This window comes from Pristis pectinata, chromosome 13 (assembly GCF_009764475.1).
Source record: "Pristis pectinata isolate sPriPec2 chromosome 13, sPriPec2.1.pri, whole genome shotgun sequence".
Classification (NCBI taxonomy): domain Eukaryota; kingdom Metazoa; phylum Chordata; class Chondrichthyes; order Rhinopristiformes; family Pristidae; genus Pristis; species Pristis pectinata.
The window spans coordinates 43,296,237-43,318,848 of NC_067417.1; the positions used below are offsets into that span (position 1 = coordinate 43,296,237).

The 22,612-nt window shown below is 40.4% G+C and overlaps 2 protein-coding genes across 5 annotated transcripts in view; one reads left to right on the forward strand and one right to left on the reverse strand.

Annotated features, from left to right (window-relative positions):
- LOC127577263 (mixed lineage kinase domain-like protein) overlaps nt 1-11,311 on the reverse strand; it is a 35,618-nt gene extending 24,307 nt beyond the window's left edge. Inside the window, exon 1 of the mRNA XM_052028306.1 lies at nt 11,218-11,311. The gene's annotated coding sequence lies outside the window, so the exon portion shown is untranslated. The remainder of the gene's footprint in view (nt 1-11,217) is intronic.
- Nucleotides 11,244-22,612, forward strand: part of wdr59 (WD repeat domain 59) — a 68,635-nt gene continuing 57,266 nt past the window's right edge. Inside the window, exons 1-6 of one of the 4 annotated variants that reach the window (XR_007957349.1) lie at nt 11,244-11,473; nt 14,732-14,781; nt 16,032-16,167; nt 19,191-19,276; nt 19,944-20,024; nt 20,694-20,731. Coding sequence is in view for 3 of the 4 variants with exons in the window: in XM_052028302.1 (XP_051884262.1) it covers nt 11,384-11,473; nt 14,732-14,781; nt 16,032-16,167; nt 19,191-19,276; nt 19,944-20,024; nt 20,694-20,731 (481 nt within the window). In the remaining variant the exon portion in view is untranslated. The remainder of the gene's footprint in view (nt 11,474-14,731; nt 14,782-16,031; nt 16,168-19,190; nt 19,277-19,943; nt 20,025-20,693; nt 20,732-22,612) is intronic. The other 3 variants (XM_052028302.1, XM_052028304.1, XM_052028305.1) reach the window with 3 other exon arrangements.

Sequence of the window (22,612 nt, forward strand, 5' to 3'; positions counted from 1 at the left end):
GCACACACTAATCAGAAGTACAGTGTAAACATACACACAGAAATTCAAAGCCAAAAAGTCCGACAACCCACAGCTTCCGAACTCCCCACCCGATTTCTTTGAGAATTTTAAGTGAGACATGTTGTAACTAAAGAAGATTGTGTCGCTGTGCTTTGGAGTTCGATTATTCTTCTGGAGGTTGGAGAATATTCGAGTCGAAAGCAATGTTAAGTGAGGTTCAAATTTACTGTATGACTAACAAATCTGTTCATCGGATAACAAGAGACCAGGGTTTCCTGTACACAACGCAAACATGCACGTGCAACAAGCAGTTAAGATGGCAAACAATAGGTTAGCTTTCATAGCGAGAAGTTTCTATTTTAGGAGTAAAGATGTCTTGCTGTAATCATCGACGGCCCTGGTGAGACGACATCTGGAAGTGCCGCTTGGTCTCCTATTGGTATTGGTTTATCATTGTCAGTTGTACGGTACAGAGAAAAACTTGTCTTGCATACTTTTCATACAGATTAATTCATTACACAGTGCATCGAGGTAGTACAGGGTAAAAACAATACAGAATACAAAGTAAATTGTCACTGCTACAGGGAAGTGCAGTGCAGGTAGACAATAAGGTGCAAGTTCACAACAAGGTAGATTGTGAGGTCAAGAGTCCATCTCATTGTATAAGGGAACCGTTCAATAGTCTTAGAACAGTGGGATAAAAGCTGTCCTTAAGCCTGGTGGTATGTGCCCTCAGGCTCCTATATCTTCTGCCTGATGGGAGAAGGGAGAAGAGAGAATGACCCCAGTGGGTGGGGTCTTTGATTATGCTGGCTGCTTCACCAAGGCAGCGAGAGGTATAGACAGAGTCCATGGAGGGGAGGCTGGTTTCTGCAGGGTGCTGGGCTGTGTCCACATCTCTCTGCAGTTTCTTGTGGTCCCAGGCAGAGCAGTTGCCGTACCAAGCTGTGATGCATCCAGATAGGATGCTTTCTATAGTGCATCGATAAAAGTTGGTGTCAAAGGGGACGTGCCAAATTTCTTTAGCCTCCTGAGGAAGTAGAGGCGCTGGTGAGCTTTCTTGGCCGTGGCATCTATGTCTATGTGGTTGGATCTTTTCCTATCCTAAGAAAAGATATACCTGCCACAGAAGGGGTGCAACAAAGGTTCAACAGACTGATTCCTGAGATGGCAGAGAAGAGAATGATCAACTTGCCTTGTTTAAGAACATAAGAACATTGTAAACAGGAGCAGGAGGAGGCCATCTGGCCCGTTGAGCCTGCTCCGCCATTCAATAAGATCATGGCTGATCTGGCTGTGGACTCAGCTTCACCTACCTGCCTTTTCCCCATTCTATTTCATTTCATTCTTCTAAATTAGTATTCACTAGTTTAGAAGAATGAAAGGAGATCTCAACATTCTGACCAGGTTAAGACATTTCGGAATGAGACTAGGAGAAATTTCTTTAGTCAACAGGCTGTGGAGACCAAATCTCTGAGCATACTTAAGAAGGAGATAGATCTATGGACAGAAAAGGCATCAAGGGCATAGGGAGAGAGCAGGTATATGGAACTGAGGTAGAGGATAAACAATTGTACCGAAAGGCAGGACAGACTTGTCGGGTCAAATGGGCCACCCCTGCTCCAGAATTGTAATGTTTCTGTGTTTGCATCTGCAAAAAATCTACAATCTTAAATGGAATTGAAACCAGCTGGTTCCACAACAGGCAGACCTATCTGATTTAAGGTGTTGGAGAGGCAATATCTGGCTGCTGGAGACAGAATCTGATGGCTAGGAACTGGACCACCATGTTAGGCTGTTTTCTGGGACAGTTTTGACATTGATGTGGTATTTCAGCATTCTCTTCAATTCTAGGTTTCCCAGAATGTATTTTCACTGGTGGTATATGTTGCAGATTTTTCATTTCCATTTTTTCAAGTAAGTCTGCTGCGAAGTTAGGAAATATTGAGCATGACATTGAAAGAAACAATAAATATTTTAAGAAATGGGGAAGAGGTTTATCCTTCATGATGTAATCTTCAGAGAGTGCAAGAAGGGCTGTTCAGTGATATTTTACCAATACCATTTTTTAAAATTTAGCCAGCTCTCAAACTCTCTCTTCAAACTACAGGATCCCTACAAATGGATTTTTGTAGAGTAACAATGGACTGCTGATGCTGGAATATCTGGATGAAAAACACTATGATGCTGGAGGAACTCAGCAGACCAGACAGCATCCGTGGAGAAAAGCAGGCGGTCAATGTTTCGGGTCAGGACCCTTCTTCAGGACTGAAGATAGGAAAAGGGGAAGCCCAATATCTAGGGGGGAGAAACAGAGCAATGATAGGTGGACAAAAGAGGGGAGGCGGGGTGGGCATAAGGTGGTGATAGGTAGATGCAGGTAAAAGATAGTGATAGGCAGGTGCAGACATAGGCTGGTAGGATGAAATGTGAGGACAAGGGGAACCTTATCCCTGTTGGGTTTGTGAGGGGTGGGGGTGAGAGCAGAGGTGCGGGAAATGGCAGAGGTACGGGTCTGAGCTCTCTCGACCACAGTAGGGGGGAAGCCATGGTTAGAAAAGAAGTTGGACATCTTGGATGTCCTGGAGTGGATGTCCTGGCCACATTCACATCTCAACCAGTATCATCAAAACTAAATTCTGGGCAGTTATCTCATTGTGATATTTCTGCATTTCATACCTGAAGTATAAAACATTACTGATCCCGTAAAGGGGAGTGGGTATGATGGGTGGCAGGAGATCGTGGTTAGGGTTGTCTACTGAAAATATATCAGCAGATTGGAAAAGTGTTTCTTTACTTCACCTCTGATGTGCCTAGCTCTACTTTTCAGGTTTATTCCATAATTCTGAACTTACCCATCAGAAAGATTTATTTCTCTTCATGTGCCCTTTTTATTCCCTGACCATCAATTAGTCACCACTTAATTTTCCATACTCAAGGGACACATGTTTAGTCTCTGCAATTTGTCCTCATAATTTAACCACTTTAACTCTAGTACCTTCCTAAGGTGCAGACCCTGAATTTAAAAATCTCCAGATCTGGCCAAATCAAATTTTTATGGAAGTACAATGCAGCCTCTCCTTTATTGGCACCCTTTGAGATGTACATTAGCTTTTTAAATTATTACTTTGAATTGACTGTATTTTTAGTGCTTTTAATACTTGCAAATCTAATTTTCATAGTCATAGAGTAAAACAGAAACAGGCCCTTCAGTGCACCATACACACCGACCCTCAAACACCCATTTACACTAACCCCACACAAATCCTATTGTATTCTCCCCACATTCCTATCAACTTCCCCCAGATCGTAACACTCACCAACATACCAGGGGCAATTTACAGTGGCTAATTAATCTACCAACCCACACTTTGGGATGTGGGAGAAGACTGGAGCACCCGGAGGAAACCCACACAGTCACAGGGAGAATGTGCGAACTGCACACAGACAGCACAAGAGATCAGGATCGAATCTGGTCCACGGGAATTGTGAGGCAGTAGCTCTACTAGCTGTGCCACTCCTGCCACTTGGTGCAGGATCACTGTAAATGCTGTTATTCTCCTGATTAAGTGAAAGAAGTGCCAAGGACATCAACTTCTTCACCCTCCCTAGCTTCTCATTATTTTGAAGGTACTTTGATTTAATTTTTGAAGTTTAAAGTGAATGGACCCCACAGTTTCCACACAGGGTACACAGCCCAGTTTTGCCCACTTTCTTAATCTATTAATGTCACCTTGCAAATTTCTGCTCCCATCTACAGTACATACTGTGCTACCTAACCTAGTTATCAGAAAACTTGTTCAGCTTTCTATTTCTTCAAAGTTCAATGTTTCTCAACCAGAATGTTGCATCATTAGAAATGAATTGAAGTGCTGTGGAATTTTTAGTAATCATGTGTGGTATCTTCTATGGCCACCAAAATCTTCCATTGCTGTTAGTCACCCACTTCCCCACCCAATCTTGTCTCCAATGCCATCAGAAAATCACTCCACGAAGCTTTTGGACATCAGCCCACCCCCAAATGCTCTCAGTATATCGCCCTAGCTCCTGCTGCCCAGACAGCCTGCTTTCATCTCAAATGTGAGAGTGAAAGTCTACATGCACCACCAATGTCCAACAAGTAAAGGTGTTATGTACTGTGCAGCAGAAGAAAGTGAGAGGAAGATAAATTAAGATGGTTGTTAACAGCGGTGTTTTGTACTAGAAATACAACAGACTGGATCTTGTAGTCGGCAGCAAACAAATGACTCTGGTTGATCACGACAAATACATCACGGCAGAAACTAAGAAAGGAACATTATTAACATTTACTTAACTTGAATTGACAAGCCCTAACTTTTCTGGAAGTTCAGCATGTTTCTATCATATAAGAATTGCAAGTTCATCTCTTTGAGCGTTGAGACTCTTGGTGAGGTACTATTATAACAAAGATCCTAGACCAGCAGGGCAAATTTGGGATGAACTTTCTGACTTCCACTGAGTTGCTGTTTAATAGCTTTAAGCACTGATAGCCTCATCATTATTTATACTGCAAAATCCAGATTAATATGTTTTTCACAGGTATACTGAAAAAATATTAAAATTCACTGCTCCTGTGCTTTACATTGTAAATCTAGATTGTTTTTATTTATTAATTTTTCATGTTTTAGGCATGGCTGATAAAGCCAGCGATTATTGCTTGTCTCTAATTGCCCTTGTACTGAGTGGCTTACTAGACCATTTCAGAGAACATTTAACGTCAACCACATTACTGTGCCTGGAGTCATGTATAGGCCAGACCAGGATTTCCTCCCCTGAAGGTACGAGCATTTACAACAGTGGTGTTGAACTGACATTTCAAAAAAAAAGTTTTGTAGTCATTATGACTAATTTTTTTGAGAATTCCAGATTATCAATCAGAACTTAAATTCCACAGCTGTCATGGTGATATTTGAACTCATTTACCTTGATTGTTAATACCAGCCTCTGGATTACTAACTAGTAATTTAACCACTGCATAACAGTACCATTTTCCAGACAAGGAAACAGTGTTTCCCATTTTCACACTGTGAAACTGATCCAACATCTAGAGCATGCACAGGCAAGTGTGAACAAGAAAAAACAGAAGTTAATGTCAGTGGTTTCCTGCTCTTACGCAAGATACCGTATTCTGCAGCCTTGCTCAGCATTCTCTGTGGAAATGAGTGATTTGCCAAAATCCAGCTATTTATGAAATAGTTTTGCTGCAAATTACCCTGACAAAAAGTTACACTTTCTTACGTGAGCCGCAAATGAGTGAAGCTGTAAATACTATTTCACAAACCCTTTGATCTTAAAAAAACTAATTTTAATTATTTTGGTGGATTGTAATCCCTGAGATAAATAGTTTAATAATAAAGAATTTTAAAATAATATTTTTGCCATAATTTGTTTATATTTCAGCTTCTATGTATTATCCAGTTTATACTTAATGCCCCATGAAATGTTTAAAATAGCATCATCTAATTGAGCTATTAACTTCCTCGTTGGTTGGCATTTGTCATTCTGTTGGCTCCTCAGCCAGCTTGAAGACACAATTATTGATGGACATATGGGGATTTGCCTGAACTACTAACAAGCATCAATAATGCCAGAGAAGGGGAATTTCTGCCACAGAAATAGCTAGATCTTTGCGGCTGCTTTCTTCAATTTCAGTACCAAGACTATTGCAGGATAATTACATTACTACTACACTGGGAGCTTTTCAACAAAAAGGTATTAACATTTATTGAGGGGTTTGCACTGAAAATGTATTCAACTTTAGTGGTCCCATGGAAGGAATTCACATTGAAAACATAAGAAAATGTATTGCTTCCGTCTGGAGGTCTAATATTAGAAACATTTAAAATTTGCAGTTCAATCAGTAACCACAAGCAAAAGGTTATTCAGACTATCCTGCCATCTACTGATGTCATATCACCATTAATTTCTCTTGATATTATAGAAATGCTAATCATTAGCTTGCACTATTAAGCATGATATTGACAACTAATGATATTGACAGCCAAGGAAGCCAAGCCAAGTCAATCACAATGTTGCCCAGCACCCAATGCATTAAGCCAAAAAGTTCCTTCTGGTCATCAAAAAAAGAGATGTGGTCATAAGTCAATCTACCCACAGCTTCAGAAATGGTCATTTTTAGGATTAAGTAACAGGATATAATGCTAAGGTTTCAAAATACTTCAATCAATTTTAATTGCTGGAAAATAAGTTAGTTTGGCAAAGAAGGAAACCTGGGCATACATTACCTTCTTAATTGGTGTGAATCATACAGAAACATGATAGAATAGAAACAATGGGTAATAAAAGCTCAACTAATGTTGATATCAAAGTACGACAACTTTACTTGTTAACACATGAACAAAAAAGAAACAACAGTCAGAAAAAAAGGTATTAATACAAAACAATTATCCTATTTATATAATATTGCATTTTAATTCATGATTATGCAATGCAAACTTGTACACATTGATACTTAGAAGTGCAAGGAATGTATAAAGGCCAGATGCAAGAACTGTTTAGATTTACAATAGTTGAAGATACTCATCTCAGAAATGTAATCTGTTAGAATCCCCAATCATAGTTGAGTATTTTTTTGTTGGTGTGGTGTGCTTAATAAATAGATAGCATCCAATTTTCAATATGCATGTCTTTCTCAGAATATTATGTGACCTACAAGTAATATTAAAGAGATAATAGAGGAATCTTTAACATCTTCATCTCCAGTCTGAGTTTGCTTTAAATTAATGAGATGAAATGCTATTGACAGCTGAGGAAGCCATGCAAAGTGAAGTCAATCACAATGTTGTACAGCACCCAATGCATTCGCCAAAAAGTTCTTAGTAGTCATCAAAAAGAAATTGAAATGTGGTCAAGGATGGGTACTTCTGTTATAACACAGTAACAATAATCAAGAATTCATGAAAAGCTCACATATATATTGTTAACTAAATGAGCATAAAACTTGCACTATGAAGTTATATCATGTTACGAGTTGGGTTCTAAACAAAACACAGGGTTACGCTCATGTTGGAAGTCTAGTGGCTAATTCAACTACAGCCTGGTTAACAATGTGAATAATGGGTATATCCAAGAATCTTTAAAGTCTCTTTCAGTATATTTCTGTTAAAGCACTAGATCTAATAATACAACCTTGGATTTTATATGAATTTTCTTATCTAAAATTGGGTAGGACTGGATTCTTCTGGTCACTGGTAATAATGATGGGGTTGCCTTTAACTTTAATCTCTGAACATAACCATTATATTCCTTTTTTTTTCCAGTGAAGTCTTGCAGTTACCAACGAAGTTGCAAAAATGTTCCCTCTGGTTAAGAGTACATTGGTTCTCATGGCATGCTGGGTACGAAGCTTAGTCAGTTCTCAAAAAATACCCAGTGGAGCCTGACTCCTTTAATGTTAACTTGAGTTAGATACGTTCTTAATGCAGGTTTGGCTACAGAGTCGGTTTTGACATAATTGCCTCAGCCTGGGCAGTGGCTATACTGTTTGGTGAGCGAAAGGGAACATTGATCAGAATTATTCTCTTTTCTCATTGTCTCGTGTCTCAGGCTGAAAAATTGGGTGACCAATGTGGTACCCTCCATGGTGAAATAATAGGTTCCTATTTGTGTTGCACGATTAACCATATTTACTGTAGGCCTGCTGGTTGAGCTGCTGCCTCACCGCGCCAGAAACCTGGGTTTAATCAGGGGCTGTCTGTGTGCAGTTTGCATGTTGTCCAAGTGACCACATGGGTATCCTTCAGTTTTCTCCCACACCCCAAAGAGAAACAGGTTGGTAGATTACTTGGCCTCTGTAAATTGCCCCTGGTGTGTTGGTGAGTGGTAGAATCTTGGGGGGAGTTTGTGGGAAAGAAATGTAGGATTAGTGTAAGTGGGTGGTGGTTGGTCAGCATGGACTCAGTGGACTGAAGGGCTAGTTTCCATGCTGCTGAATCTCTCTGTATCTCTATCTAATATGTGGAACCAATATAAACCAATGTGTTCAGGAGGTGACATGAATAGTTAGAATGGGGTGGTGGTAGGGAAATCATAATTTTAATAACTGCCTTTAGCCTACTGTCCCTCTGCAGAGATCTATCAATGTGATGCTCAATGCCCTTAATATAATATTTTGTAATGTAATTGTTTAAATGTGGGGCATGGATCTGTAGGGCAAAAATTTATATGGTCCTTTAAGAGAAAAGTTTGGACACCTTCATTATAGATTCATGGAGAGTTGCTATGTTAGGTGCCATTACTCTGGGCTAAAGTATAGATAGTCATTGGGGCTTAACCTCTTCAGGAGGAGGGTTTCTTCCCAACTGTCCACTGCATTTTTGGATTAAGATCACCAGAGAATGGCAGTAACTCAATATTATTTTCACAGGGTTTCCAAAAATCTACTTCAAAGTTCTGCTGGACAATTGGAAGCCCCTACATATTTGTAATGCTAAGCATTCATCCATTCCTTAAAACTTACATCTGACCATGCCACCTGATATCTTTCTTTTTGGGAAATTCTTCTATGTTGCTGGTGCTGATAGTATCCAATAACATGGTGGTTAATTAGTGGACCAGAATTCTGAGCACTGAGCTGTTCAACCAAAGGTATGATTCTGTATCTCATATGGTAGCTGGTGAACTTAAGTTCAAATACTTAAATAAATTTGGAAGTAAAGGCCAGTATCCGTCGTGGTAACCACAAAATTACAGGATTGTCCTCCTTACCAGTTTTGTGCGATATGTGACAGCAGAAAAAGTGGTTAACTCTTAACTTCTCTTAAATGGCAATGCAAACCACTTAATTCAGGGTCATTTAGGGATGCATGTCAATGATGTCCACATCTCATGAGCCAAATAAAAAAAATCAAATTGTTGCACGGTGGACTTTTGTTGGACAATTGGTGTGTCACCTGCAAAAGTCTATAAACGATCCTTAAAATTTTGAGAAGTTTTCATGGGTTGAAAGTTTATTTGGGTCATGATAGCACTCCATTTTTGGTTACTTCTCGAAACAGTGACAACTTGCCCTTGTAAAGCAACTCTAATATAACCTAGTTACAATAAAAATGTGGAAACAGTCTTATTACAATTGTAAAACCATACATGGAGTAATGTGTACAGTTTTGGTCTTCATATTTAAAATGTGTTTACTTGTATTGGTGGCAGTTCTGAAAAGATTAACTGGATTGCTTCCCGAGATGAAACAATTGACTTTTCTGGAAAGGTTGAGCAGATTGGGGCTATACTCATTGGAAGATAGGAGAATGAGATGATCTAAATGAAACATAAGATTTTGTCTGTACTTGATAAACTAGTTGCTCTGGATGAACATAGAACCAGGAGGATCAATTTCAGAATAAGGGAGTTGTCCATTTAAGATAAAAATGGGAGGAATTTATTCTCTAAAAGGGAAGTGAATCTTTGGAATTCTGTATCACAGAGAGCTGTTGAGAATAAACAATTGAGTTTATTCAAGGTTGAGGAAGACATTTTTGTTCCAGAGGGGAACCAATGGTTATGAGGAACAGGAAAATGAAGTTCACCATGATCAAATCAGCCATGGTCTTGAGAGTGGTGGAGCTGTCTCGCCTATCCTGCTCCTAGTTCTATGTTCACATCAAGTGACAGCCAGAGAAGCTAGCGCTAATGAAGTTCACAGAGAAGGGGTGTAGAGGTTGTGGCAAGAGTGGAGTTGAAAACAAGAATAAAGACTTTAGAGCAGGAACCATCTTATTTCAGCAAGTACAGCAGTGATAGGTGAATGAGATTTCAAATGAGTCAACAAATAGGCAACAGAGTTTAAGGTGAAGAATTTTATATGGGGAACAGCCAGGAAAACATTGGAATTGTCCAGAAGTAACAACAATGTGGGAAAAGTTTTCAGTAGCAGGTGAACTGAGATTGGGCGGAGATTGGACGGAGCTAGGCAATGTTACAAGGGTGGTAATAGGCAATCTTAATGATGTTGTGAATATGTGATAAAACTTAGTTTCAAGCACAACTACAGATGTTGCCACATAATGTTGCAAACTGTCTGGCTCAGTTTCAGACAATCTCCTGGATTGGGATTGGTGCCTAAAGAGCAGAGTTTGGAGTGAGAATGAAAAACAATGATATCAGTCTTCCTAATATTTAGCTGCAGGCAGTTTCTTCTCATCCAATATTGGAATGTCAGGTAAACATTGTGCTAAATCTAAGGCACTGGATTGGTCCAGGGATGCAGTGGTCATCCTCTTCCCTGCCTTTCGCCCCAGATCTCCTCCTGAAAGTATCAGAGCAGGAAATGAGAATGTCTTGTGAGACATCCTATAATAAGGTGGTTTCTCACTTCCCTCAGCTGAACCTTCCTCGGTTTAAATGAAATTGTGGAGGAATTTCTTCAGCTAGAATGTGGTGAATTTGTTGCCACAGAGGGCTGTGGATGGCAAGTCATTGGGTGTACTTAAGGCAGAGATTGATAGGTTCTTGATTGGTAAGGGGATTAAGGTTTACTGGGAGAAGGCGGTTGAAAACCAAATCAGCCATAACTGAATGGCGGAGCAGACTCGATTGGCCGAATAGCCTAATTCTGCTCCAATGTGTTATGTCTAGTCATTACTAATTTTAGCCCACTCTTCCCTCATTTTCTCTGCCCTTCGGAATCCTACCAGCCTACTATCTCTTACCCCACCGAATCCCACTCCCCTCTCTTTCCCAGCACCCTTTAAAATATCCCACCCCCACCTCATCTCACTCTTCCTTCGCCTCAATACTCTTCAACATAGCACCCTGCCTAAACCTACTGACCCCTCCCCTCTCTCTTTCACTCCAAACAACATGAAGGTATTGGATTTACGTCTCCGGTCCACCGTCAACTGCGGACACCCCAGTTCCCCCAGCTTTTGCCGCCTCCTCTCGAGAGAGTTTATGCGTCTGTCAGGGATTGGAGACGGCGGGACAAGTGCAGTCAGTCAATCAGCAGGGTAGGTCGGGACTGTCCTAACCTGCTGGGGTTATGTGGATGTTGGAGCCCCCCAGCACTGACACTGATAACATTTGTCTGGAAAGTTAACACGAATGATAGAGACACAAAAAAATTCTGCAGATGCTGGAATCCAGAGCAATATACACCTAAGTAAGAGTGAAAATAGACTTCCGACGGGGATCAGCCGAATGTCAAGGCAAGTTCAAAGGATTTAATGACACATTGCTGACCCTAAGACAATAAACTTGCCCAGGACACCGTGCCCAGCGCCATCATCCACGCTGAGGTGGAGTTAACCGTTGCGACCGACGAAGCTGCAGCAACAACCAGACGACGCTCCGGCGCCTCGGGCGGACGTGCCCGGCGCACGTCGGGCGGCAGTCACGTCGTGACGCCATGACGCAGTGTTGTTGTTGGCCTCGGCTCCACGACATGGCGGCTCGCTGGAGCAGTGAGAATGTGGTGGTGGAGGTCAGGGACTCGCAGGTAACTCGACCTACAGCAGCCCGCGGCGTCCTTGAGGCTCTGGGGGGTCGCGTCGGTGAGCGCTGTGGCTGACCGGCTGTGGGAGTCTGCGACGGCCGGAGAGTCGAAGGGCCTGAGGTTTCACTGCGGGCTAGGCTGGGCTGGGCTGGGGTGAAAGCGCATGCGCGGTCATCGGTGCCCGCCCTCCTTCCCTTAAATGGGTAATTCACTGACTGGCGAGGTGGATTTAATTTAATTTCTGTAAACTTTGCAGATCCCACATCTGCTTTGTCTTAATCTGAAACTTCTTGAAACTGGAGATCAGCTTGGCCCTGATCTATAAAAGCTGGTGCATTAGGATACTTGGTTGTTCCTGTTGCCTCCTTTCAGAAAATAGTAACTGACACTTGTCAGACCTTCTCGGTCGAGCCGGTAACCGGGAGACAATAAAAGCTGCCCTATGGCTAGGTGACGGGCATTCTCTAAAACATGAGTGGTGGGGGGTGGGGGGAAACAAACGTGGTTTTCATTTTCACTGTAATTGCACATTGTGTGATCCTGGCAACAATCCTACAATGAAGTTCATAATGATCTGGAGTGCTCTCAAAAATCCACGTGTATTTAAAATACAGGGGCTTGTGTCTAAGAGTTATAATTGGATTAGGATGAGCTTGATTAAGAGGAGGAAGACGTACCTAAATTGTTAGCCATCCATAACCATTTTATAGAGAGTTAAATATTTCTGAAGTATAGTCATAGAGGACATGGGCATTTTTGCACAGTGAAAAGGATAAGTGAGTTGTTCGCCCCCCCCCCCCCCCCCATTGCTGATAAATAAAAATGTAGAAAGTAAATACTTACTTTCTTTTTACAGAATTCCAGCAGTCTTTTGGCTTTTTTTCAAAACGTGTTACTAGTAGCTTTTCCGACTGAACGTTACTTATGTGTTAGCCTTAAAGTTATTTATCTAATAATAGGACTTGTGTAACAAAATATTTTTTAAAAAATCATTCCTTGTTCTTTTCTGATTCAGCAGGTGAATCTCTTTTACTTTCTCAAAACATTCCCGCATTCCAAACTGACACCATTTTGTCTTACAACCACCATTTTGTGTTACACACTTTTGCACATACCAAGGAGGAATCAAATATGACTTTTGTAAAATTTAATTCTCTCCTTATACCTTCAGAGGTCGGCATGATAAACGTGTCATTTTGTCTTCCCTGATATCCATACACATTTTCTTCTATGTTTGATTTTTCACCTTCCCAATCTAGGGGATTTCTGTATAAAATGGTATGAGTCAGAGCTTAACTTTTTGTTAGGTAAATAGCAGGCAGGAGAAATGGTTATATTTGCTACCTTCCATAAGATTATAAGAAAGAGGAACAGGAATAGACCATTCAGGCTCATCAAGCCATCTCCATTAAATAAGATCATGGTTGATCCTACTTCCCTCATCCACTTTCCTACCCTATCCCCATGGTCCTCAATCCCCTTATTGCTGAAGAATTTATCCATCTCAGCTTTTAATATTTTTAAAGATTCAGCTTCCACAGCTTATTGGGGCAAGGAATTTTATAGACTCCAATCCTTATAGAGAAGAAATATTTCCTCATCTCAGCCTGTGAATCTATGGCAGTCTTAAGTGGGTGTCCCCTTACTCTGCAATTATGCCCTGCATAATTCTTAATAAATCTTTAATCCTCCACTGAGTGAAAACATTCTTCCAGCATTTATCCAGTCCCACTCCTAAAGAATCTTATATTTTAGTAAGGTCACCACTCATTCTTCTAACCTCTCCAATGAGTAGAGATCTAATTTGTTCAACCTTTCCTCATCAGACAATCTATCAATACCTGGGGCCATCCTACTGAATCTTCTACCTAAACTGCGTCCAGTGAGAATATATCTTTCTTTGAATGGGAGACAAAAACTACAGAGTACTCTAAATATTGTCTGAATGTCAAAGTCGGGTTTATTGTCATATGCACAAATACATATGTGCACAGGCGCAATGAAAAACTTACTTGCTGCAGCATCACAGGCATACAGCATCATATAAGCAGCATTCACAAGAAAAACGTAAATTAAACATAAATTATACACAATTTTTACAAGAAAAAAACACAATTAGAACAAATTAAACAAAGTCCATTTTGGTGCAAGGTGATCAGAGTGGTCGTGGTCAGAGTGGTCAACTGTGGTGGTGATTAGGGTTTTGCTGATTGATTCAAGAACTGAATGGTTGAAGAATAGATGGTAGGTCATTGTACAGTTGTGGTAGTACTTCTCTATTTTATACTCTAGTTCACTTGAAATAAAAGCTAGCATTCTATTAGTTTTCACAGTAAAACACAGCACTTGTATTACTCCTTCCACATACCTACATCAATGCAAAGGAATGTTAAATAGTGACTATAACATTTATAGTGGCTATAAAATTAGATCTGCATTAAACCGCAACAACTTTAGATGACAATTGCAAAGGAGAATCATAGTTATGTTTAAAGAGCTGGGCAGTTCTTGGATTTGGAATGACAAAAGAGCAGACGTTAATCAGTTGGGGAAAAAATGTGAACTTGGACTAAGTTTCAGGGTCTTCAGCACAGAAATATACATTTCCAAAAGCATGCTGCACTTTTGGGGTTCTTATCTTTCAGGTCTGATGATAACCCAAAGGGCTCTCTGTTCTTTTTAATGGACATAAAAGGACCCATGCCACTTTGAAGAGCAGGGATCTGGCAAATATTTATCCCTTAATCTGCATCATTCTGTACAGATGATCTGATGACTGTCACATTGCTATATTTGGGACATTGTTATGCTCAAATTGTCCCTTTCCAATGTTCCACAGTCACTGTAATTCAAAGGTAAAATTAAAGAAAATGCTGGAAATTCCCAGCAGGTCAGGCAGCCATTACAGAGAGAGAAACGAGTTAACATTTCAGTTTGATCATCTTTCATCAGAATCTATTCTGACCTGCTGGTTAATTTCAACATTTATTATTCTACTGCAGACACTGGATATCCAAAATACTTTGCATTGGCAGTTCAGAAATACTTTGGGAAGTCTTAAGTTTGTAAAAGAACCTAAATAGAGCAAGTCGTTTTTAAAATTGGCAGACCAGGTTAGTTTGCGTGTTGGGATTGTGCAAAGCAATGGACCACAAAATTGAAATAATCTCGAGAATTGATACTTTATAAGTGTAGTACATTCAGGTTCTTGTTTGTTGCACTTCTGTTTAAAATGTTAATTTGTTTTTTTTTGCACATCAGGCAACTGCTATGTCTGTGAACTGCCATGGCCAACTTGCAGTGCTCTCTGGGTAAGCAGACCAGCAGGGATGGGTAGTAACTGAATGTAAACATTGTTGTAGGTTCCATCCTCGTGCATGTCCTCAAGCTGCAACTACCAGGCTTTTTTGTATCTTTGGGCATGTACATCAAGGGATGACCAAATTGTTTTGTTCATTATAGATCTGTTAATGTTCTTGAAGTATTATTTCTAACTATAATTGCAGTCATATATAACTGTAAAATAGAGAGGAGCTCCAGTTAATTGTGATTTTCCTCCAAACCTTGAAACAAATATGCTAAGTTTAGTGTCCATGGGAGTATGGGGAGCGCTGTAGATTTTTTTAAAGTTGTTTCATGGTTAGGAATGATATTTATAGAGTAAAAGTGCTCAGCTCATTCATTTTCCTTTTATTAAAATATCAATGTGACCCTTTTTATACCTTTATTGATTTCTTTACTCCTTAGGCAGCCTTATTTTTTTATGACGAGAAGGATTTCATTTGGAGTTTGTGCAGCTTCCAGTACATTTGTATTACCCCAGTTATTTCCCTGTTACACATTCTCTCACACATGACCATTGTCACTCCCCTGCTTCTCCACCCACTTACACCAGGAGCAATTTACGCTGCCAAATTCACTGAACAAACAACACGATGTTGGAAGTATGACTACAGGGCAAACCCATGTGGTCACTGGGAGAATGTGCAACCTCCACTCAGACAGACACGAGGTCAGGATTGAACCTGGGTTACTGCTTGATTGCGATTAAATTTTTGTGGCCAAATTGTGTTGAATTTTGGGCTTATGCTGTAAGGCAGTTCTTCCTGGTGAGCAATCCACAGCAGTCATTGCTGCCATTACCATTCAGAAGCAACTACAGGGAGGTGTATGTTACATTTTTGCTGCTGGCTGTTAGGAAATGCTTGCCATCTGGTGAGCACTTCCATATGGGATAATATAGTAACGTTTGAGGTAACTAAAACCGCAATTCCACAAAGACAGGATATAACTTATTGTGTTAGGAATATTAACTGTTGTCAATCAAAGTTTCCCATGGAGACTTTGATTGACAACAGTTAATATTCCTAACACAATAAGTGGGATTATGGCTTATGTGTCTTACATTGTCTTTCTGCAGTTCTGTTCACCAGAATACATTGGGATCTATAACTATTACAATGGTGGGTGAGAGTTTGGGGTTTGGCTGTGGTTGGAATGGAGAAGATTGCCTTTTTATGGATGTATTGGTTAATCAGTGGAAATGTTCATTTCTTCATAGGCGCCGCTTCTTGTATGTTATAAATTTAGATGCTCCTTCAGAAGTACCAAAAAAGATTGCAAGGCAGAGTAAGTGGGACATTGGGGCTGTGCAGTGGAACCCACATGAGACCTCCTCTCACTACTTTGCAGCTTCGGTAAGTAGGAAGTTGCATTTAACTCTTTGGAAATCCTGGCGTGTAAAATAGTAAATTAAGAATATCACAAACAATCTTCATCTTTGTTACCAACATTAAAAATAAAACTAAATGGTGAGATTCTTATAAGAAACACTTAAAATGCTAAACAGGTTGACCAAGATCTGAAAATACCAGGTACTTTTGGCAGTCTCACAGATAGTGATGGGAGTAATTGTCAACTTGGCACGGTAGTGTAGAGGTTAGCTTAATGCTATTACAGCACCATCGACCCAGGTTCCATTCTTGCTGCTGTCTGTAAGGAGTTTGTATGTTCTCCCCGTGACTGCGTGGGTTTCCTCCGGGTGCTTCAGTTTCCTCCCACATTCCAAAGATGTACGGGTTAGGAAGTTGTGGGCATGCTATGTTGGCTCCAGAAGCGTGGCAACACTTGTGGGCTGCCCCCAGAACATTCTATGCAAAGATGCATTTCACTGTGTATTTTGATGTACATGTGACTAATAAAGATGTCTTATCTTCATGGTGACATAGACTGGATGGTGAAATGGGCAGAAGCAATTGTACAATTAGATTGGTTAAGAAATCGTATGAGTTATTGATTTATCTGAAGAAACATAGAATATAAAAGCAAAGAAATTATGTCAGATCTTTATGAATCAGTGTTTAGTTCTCAGCCAGAATATTGTGGACATTTTTGGGCACTCAATTCAGGGAAGATACAAGGGCTTTATAAAGTGTACAGATGAAATTTACCAGAATGTTACATCATTGGGGACTTCATTCTGATGTGAAATTAAAAACGTTATGACTATTCATTATTGGAATAGATTAAGGCACAAAGAGACATGCTGAAAATAACTACTTTGGATGAATGGATTGGTAAACACAGGTTATGGAAAAAGATGAAAAGGGGAAATGGGAAGTTTTTTCCACTTTATGTTGTCAGGGTATTAAAGATTCCGTTTGAAAATGTGGTGGAATTTGATTTCATAAATAATTTTAAAAGTGATTTGAAGAGATACTTGAAGATGAAGAGTTTACTGGGTTACATGTAAAGAGAACAATTGGAACTAAACACACTTGTTCTTTCAAAGAGAAAGGAGGGGAAGGGCCTTAGTTTCCACGTTCAAGATGTGACTTTTCATCTGTTCTGATATTTAAATGAGTTCATGCAATTAGGCTTTCCAAAATACTTTTTGCAAAATTATTGGCTAGATAATACAAACGTACTTTCTATAACCTCCAAACCCTGTAACAAAGAGGAAATAATTACTTTGTTTTACTTTTGTAAAATAACAATCCTTGTTTTTTTGCAAAAGGCTCACTAATAGTGGTCTTGCTGGGCTAGTGAAAGTTCCAGAAAAGATGCAAGAATCTCTGTAAATGTTCTAGTAGTGCCCTGGAAAAATGAATTCTGGGCTTATGTCTACTTTTCCTAATATGGAGTCCAGTTATAAAGCTGCAGCATAAGTGAGGTAGATATTCAAAAGATACAACACCGATAACATTGATTTTGTGTTTGGAGACACAAGAGACTGCAGATGCTGGAATCTAGAGCAACAAACATGGAGGAACTCAGCGGGGGAAGCAGAATCTGTGGGAGGAAAAGAATTGTCGACATTTTGGGTCGAAACCCTGCATCAGGGCACTCCTGAGACAGTCCTGATGTCTTAGGATTGCTCGACCTGATGAGTTCCTCCAACAGATTGTTTGTTGATTTTGTGTCTGTTTGGCTCATTCATTTGGATCACTTTTGCACAAATGCAATATACCTATCTGGCACCTATACCACTTGAACTTGCTCGTTCTTCTGTGACATTTATAAGGTAATTTACTTTGAAATCAGTGTTTGCTGTAGATTGTAGGGAAACATACACCCTACCCCAACAGGGATTTCAGATCAAATGTCAGTTAACCAAGTATTTGTGAGGTTGGAATTAAGTTTAGTGTTGTGCTGAAGAATGGGGAATGCAAGTCTGAATTTGACAGGAGCCTAGTCATTTTTCCCTTAATTTCTCACCTGATGGCTGACTAGATTGAGAGGCTGGCAAGTAGTCATTTACAGAAGCTGGTGTTTGAAGCTAAGCAGAAGAATGGGGAAGTGGGAGTCACAAGGAAATTGGGGTAAATTATGGGGAAGGAAAGTGTGTCTAAATCATTTGGGAAAGAGGGATAAATCAATAAGTTTCTGAAGTTTGATCAAAGGGATGGAGGCTGAAGTCCAGAAGGTGCACAAGGATGAGGTGAGGTAGTTGGACAATTTCAGGAAAGGCAGAAGGATAGCTTGAGGAACTGACAGTAGAATTCTTGTCCCCTGTGACCCCAGCAGTTTTATGAAAATGAACATCAGTTGCAGCTTCACTTCAAGTGCTGGGTTTTCTGATCTTTTTGAATTTGGACTCTGCAATTAAATCCATGTGGTTGCTAAAATCTGAGGTATGCATCATTGTTTGAGTATTAAAATCATTGTCGTTCGCTGGGTTGGATTTGTGTCTTAATTTAAAGCCATACTTGTCTTGACTGTCTTCTCTCTGCCCCCACCTGGCCCGTATGTTTGGTCGATGTGGCTTATTCATTGTCTTTGTACAAATGATACAGTCTGAGTTTATCTATACTGACAACAGATCAGCAAGGGTTTTGTACACAATATGAAAAAGCAACAAGGAGATAATGGCATCGGTAAGAGTGTACTTTGAACAACATATTGTGTCCATGAGTGTAAAGTTTGTTTTCCAGCTTCATATTTTTCATCACAGCTGGGAAAGACATTCAGAAAATCTTTTAAGTATGTGCGTTAAGAATAAATGTTCTCTGATTTCCAATGCATCATTCAAAATATGTGCATAAAAAGGTACTTTTCATTTAAAAATAATAAAATTATTGGAAGATATCTTAGGGCTGTTCTCTGTTGTCCACTGATTGCCAATTAAAGACTGGTTCCAATACTGACTTCTTTGACTGAGAGTTTTATTGTATATCTGTCTGGTAGTTTACATGAAGTGACGTCTGAATGTTTGTTTCAGTGTAACCAGCGGGTGGACCTATACAAATGGCTTGATGGAAATGGCGAGATCCACACTTCATTGCAGGGTCACACCCGTGTTATAAGGTATTTTGTTTGGAATTATATTCCCTGCAAAAGTAGTGTGGATATATTATGTTGGCTTTCCTTCCAGATACTATCAGCAGCTGCTTGCTTGGTTCAATTGTTTTATGCTTTTATTTTGGCTTCTTGGGTAACCAAAGTCATGTCATTAACATTTCTCAGCATTAAAGAGTGTTTGTTTTTTTTTCGCTGCTAATGTTTATCTTTCAAGCTGAAGTTCTGTGGCCTTGAGCAATCTCTGACAAAGGACTTAACTGTTCTTGGAGTCTGAGGCTATTGTCCCTGTCAGGATGTGTGTTTGTGTAGGAAAATATGCATGATTTGGAACGAAGATGATAGTGTTTGTTGATGGATTGCAGCATATGGTCTGAGAACATATGTATGGGTATAAGAAGTGTGTACGAGAAAAGATCTATTCTCCCACTATGGGATCCACTTGGTCAGTAACATTAAAAGTAGAGAACTGTAAAAGGGATGATTTCCATGATAGAAGAAGATACCCAAATGCAATTCTATTTGAATTTTACTCTACTTGTCCTGTGGAACCTAATTGCAAGCATGTAGAAATTCTTTCTCTAAAATCGATCACTTTTCTAGAGCTATAGAAATCCACATAAATATAATAAATCAGCATTGATTTTTTTAAATCTTTAATTCATTTTGTTTGCAGTGATTTGGAGTGGTCATGGTTTGAACCTGAGCTACTTGTTACAAGTTCTGTTGACACCTACATCTACATTTGGGACGTCAAGTAAGTTCATGGCTTTGGAAGTGGTAAAAATATGAATCATTCCTGTTATCAGCAAAAAGGAAACTATTTTTCATGTTCTGAATTATGAGCACATTAGGGAAATCTGTTCTGCTCAGTAAATTGTTGGGTGTACTTGCTCACTGACAAAGTGCTAACAATTAGAATTCTAAGCAATGTATTGTTAAAAAGTAATTTGGAATAAATCTGAGAGATTGTTTGAATTCAATGGTGTGGGAAGTGTGTATTGGAGACTATTTGCCTGCTTGGTGGCGTGGCTGATGTAACAACTATAATCCTGTTTAATGGTGGGATTGATGTGAGAGGTTTGAAATTCTGACCACTGGAAGTCCCTCCCTATGTCTTTTTACCTCTCTTCAAAACATTCCTAAAAATCTGTCTTTCTAACCCTACCATCTCCTGAGGTGTCTTTGATTTTGCTTCTGTGAACCCCCTTGAGACCTTTTGCTGTGGTGAAGGTGCTATATAAATACAAATTGTTGCATTATTATTAAGAAATTGGTATTCATGTTTCTCATTCACAGGCTTTCTGGCAGGCCTGAACATAATGTAGGTTCTAATTGTAAAGTTAAGTCATGCATCTGAATATTAAACAATCACTATTATCGTCACAGCTTGAGTTCCCATGACCAAATGTTTTTTTCTCTCTAGGGATACACGAAAGCCATCGGTATCATTGTCAGCTGTAGGTGAGTTTTCTGCACCGATGCACTAACGAGATGGAGACATGAGACTGCAGATGCTGGGATCTGGAGCAAAAAACAAACTGCTGGAGGAACTCAGCGGGTCAGGCAGTATCTGTAGAAGGAATGGAATGATCGACATTTCAAGTTGAGACCCTCCATTGGGATTGAGAGCATAGGGAAAGCATAGCCAGTGTAAAGGGGAGATGTGGAGGGTTGAGGCAGGGACTGGTAGGTGATAGGTGGACCTAGATGGAATGAGGGATGATGGGCAGCTGGAGCCAGGTGGGAGAGGGGAAAATGAAAGAGACAGAGGCTGGAGAGTGATAAATGGAGGCACAAGAGGTGCAAGTGCTGGGCTCATCAGAGTAAGGGAGGTGATAAGTGGAACCAGATAAGAGAGGGCTGGTGGGCAACTGGAACTAGATGGGGGCGGGGAGCAAAACCAGGTGATGAGAGGCTAGAGTAGGGTATGGAAAAATGAGAGGGGGAGAACCAAAGTGGATTGGTAGGAAAGAGAGAGAAGGGTGGAGCACTGGGTAAGGGTTACTTGAAGTTGGAAAATTCCATGTTCATGCCATTGGGTTGTAGACTATCCAGGTGGAATCTGAGGTGTTCATTCTTGGCCTGGGTGAAGCCAAATGCAAAATTGAAGAACAGGTCAGTGTGGAAATAGGAAGGGAAGTGGAAACGGCACGCAACTACCAGCTCAAGATGACTATTGCAGACAGAATGCAGGTGCCCTGCGAACCAGTCACCTTGTCTGTGCTTGTTCTCGACGATGTAGAGGAGGCCACATTGAGAGCACCGAATGCAGTAGATGAGGTTGGAGGAAGGCATGTGAATGTTTGCCTCAGTTGGAAGGGCTCTTTAGGTCACTGGATGGTGGTGAGGGAGGAGGTGTAGGAACAAGGGTTGCACCTCCTTGCGGTTGCAGAGGAAAGTGCCAGGGGCAGGTGGGTGGGGAGAAATGAATGGACCAGGGACTCTCAGAGAGCACAGTCCCTGTGGAAAGCAGGGAGGGAAGGTGTGGCTAGTGTGGAATTTTGTTGCAGCTGGCGGAAATGTGCTGAATACACAAGCAACTCATTTCATCTACTGCATTCCATTGCTCTCGATGTGGCCTCCAGTACTTCGTCAAGACTAAGTGTAGACTAGGCGACTTCATATTCATCAGAGTCCAGCACTTGCTTTTTCTACATTTATGGCAAATTGCAGTCACAGTGGTATACCTTATGAGTTGAAACTGAGATTTTAAATCAGGAGCACAGTAAAACTCTGGTAACCTTGACCATTCAATTATTCAGAAATCGTGATAGTTTGGCACCTGGCTTGCTGGGTGATGTTTCCAGCTCTCCCTTTAAACTCACTTGGGTCTATTTACTGCACTCCCTTTAAATTCGTTCGGGCCCTCTTTCCCACTCACCCTTTAAATACACTTAAGGTCTTGTTTTCTGCACTAAATTTACTGGGGCCCTGCTTTCCGTGCTTCCTTGAAATACACTGGGGCTCTGTTTCCCAACCTTCCTTTAAATTTGAAGACACAAGAAACAACAAATGCTGGAATCTGCAGCAAAAAGCAATCTGCTGGAAGAACTCAGCGGGTCAAACAGCATGTGACGCAGGGTCTTGACCCAAAATGTCGACCAGGCTTTTGCTGCCACAAATGCTGCTTGACCTGCTGAGTTCTTCCAGCAGTTTGTTTCTTGCTCCCTTTAAATTTACCTGATTCACTGGAAAATTTACTACACTGCTGTGTAAGATCTTTTTAAAAAAAGTGAATTAAAATTGCACTGGGGTATTAATAGGAATAACATACATTGGTTCGGAAAATCTGGTAGTTTGGCACCATCAGTGTTGAGCCTGCTGAATTAACTGAGGTTTACT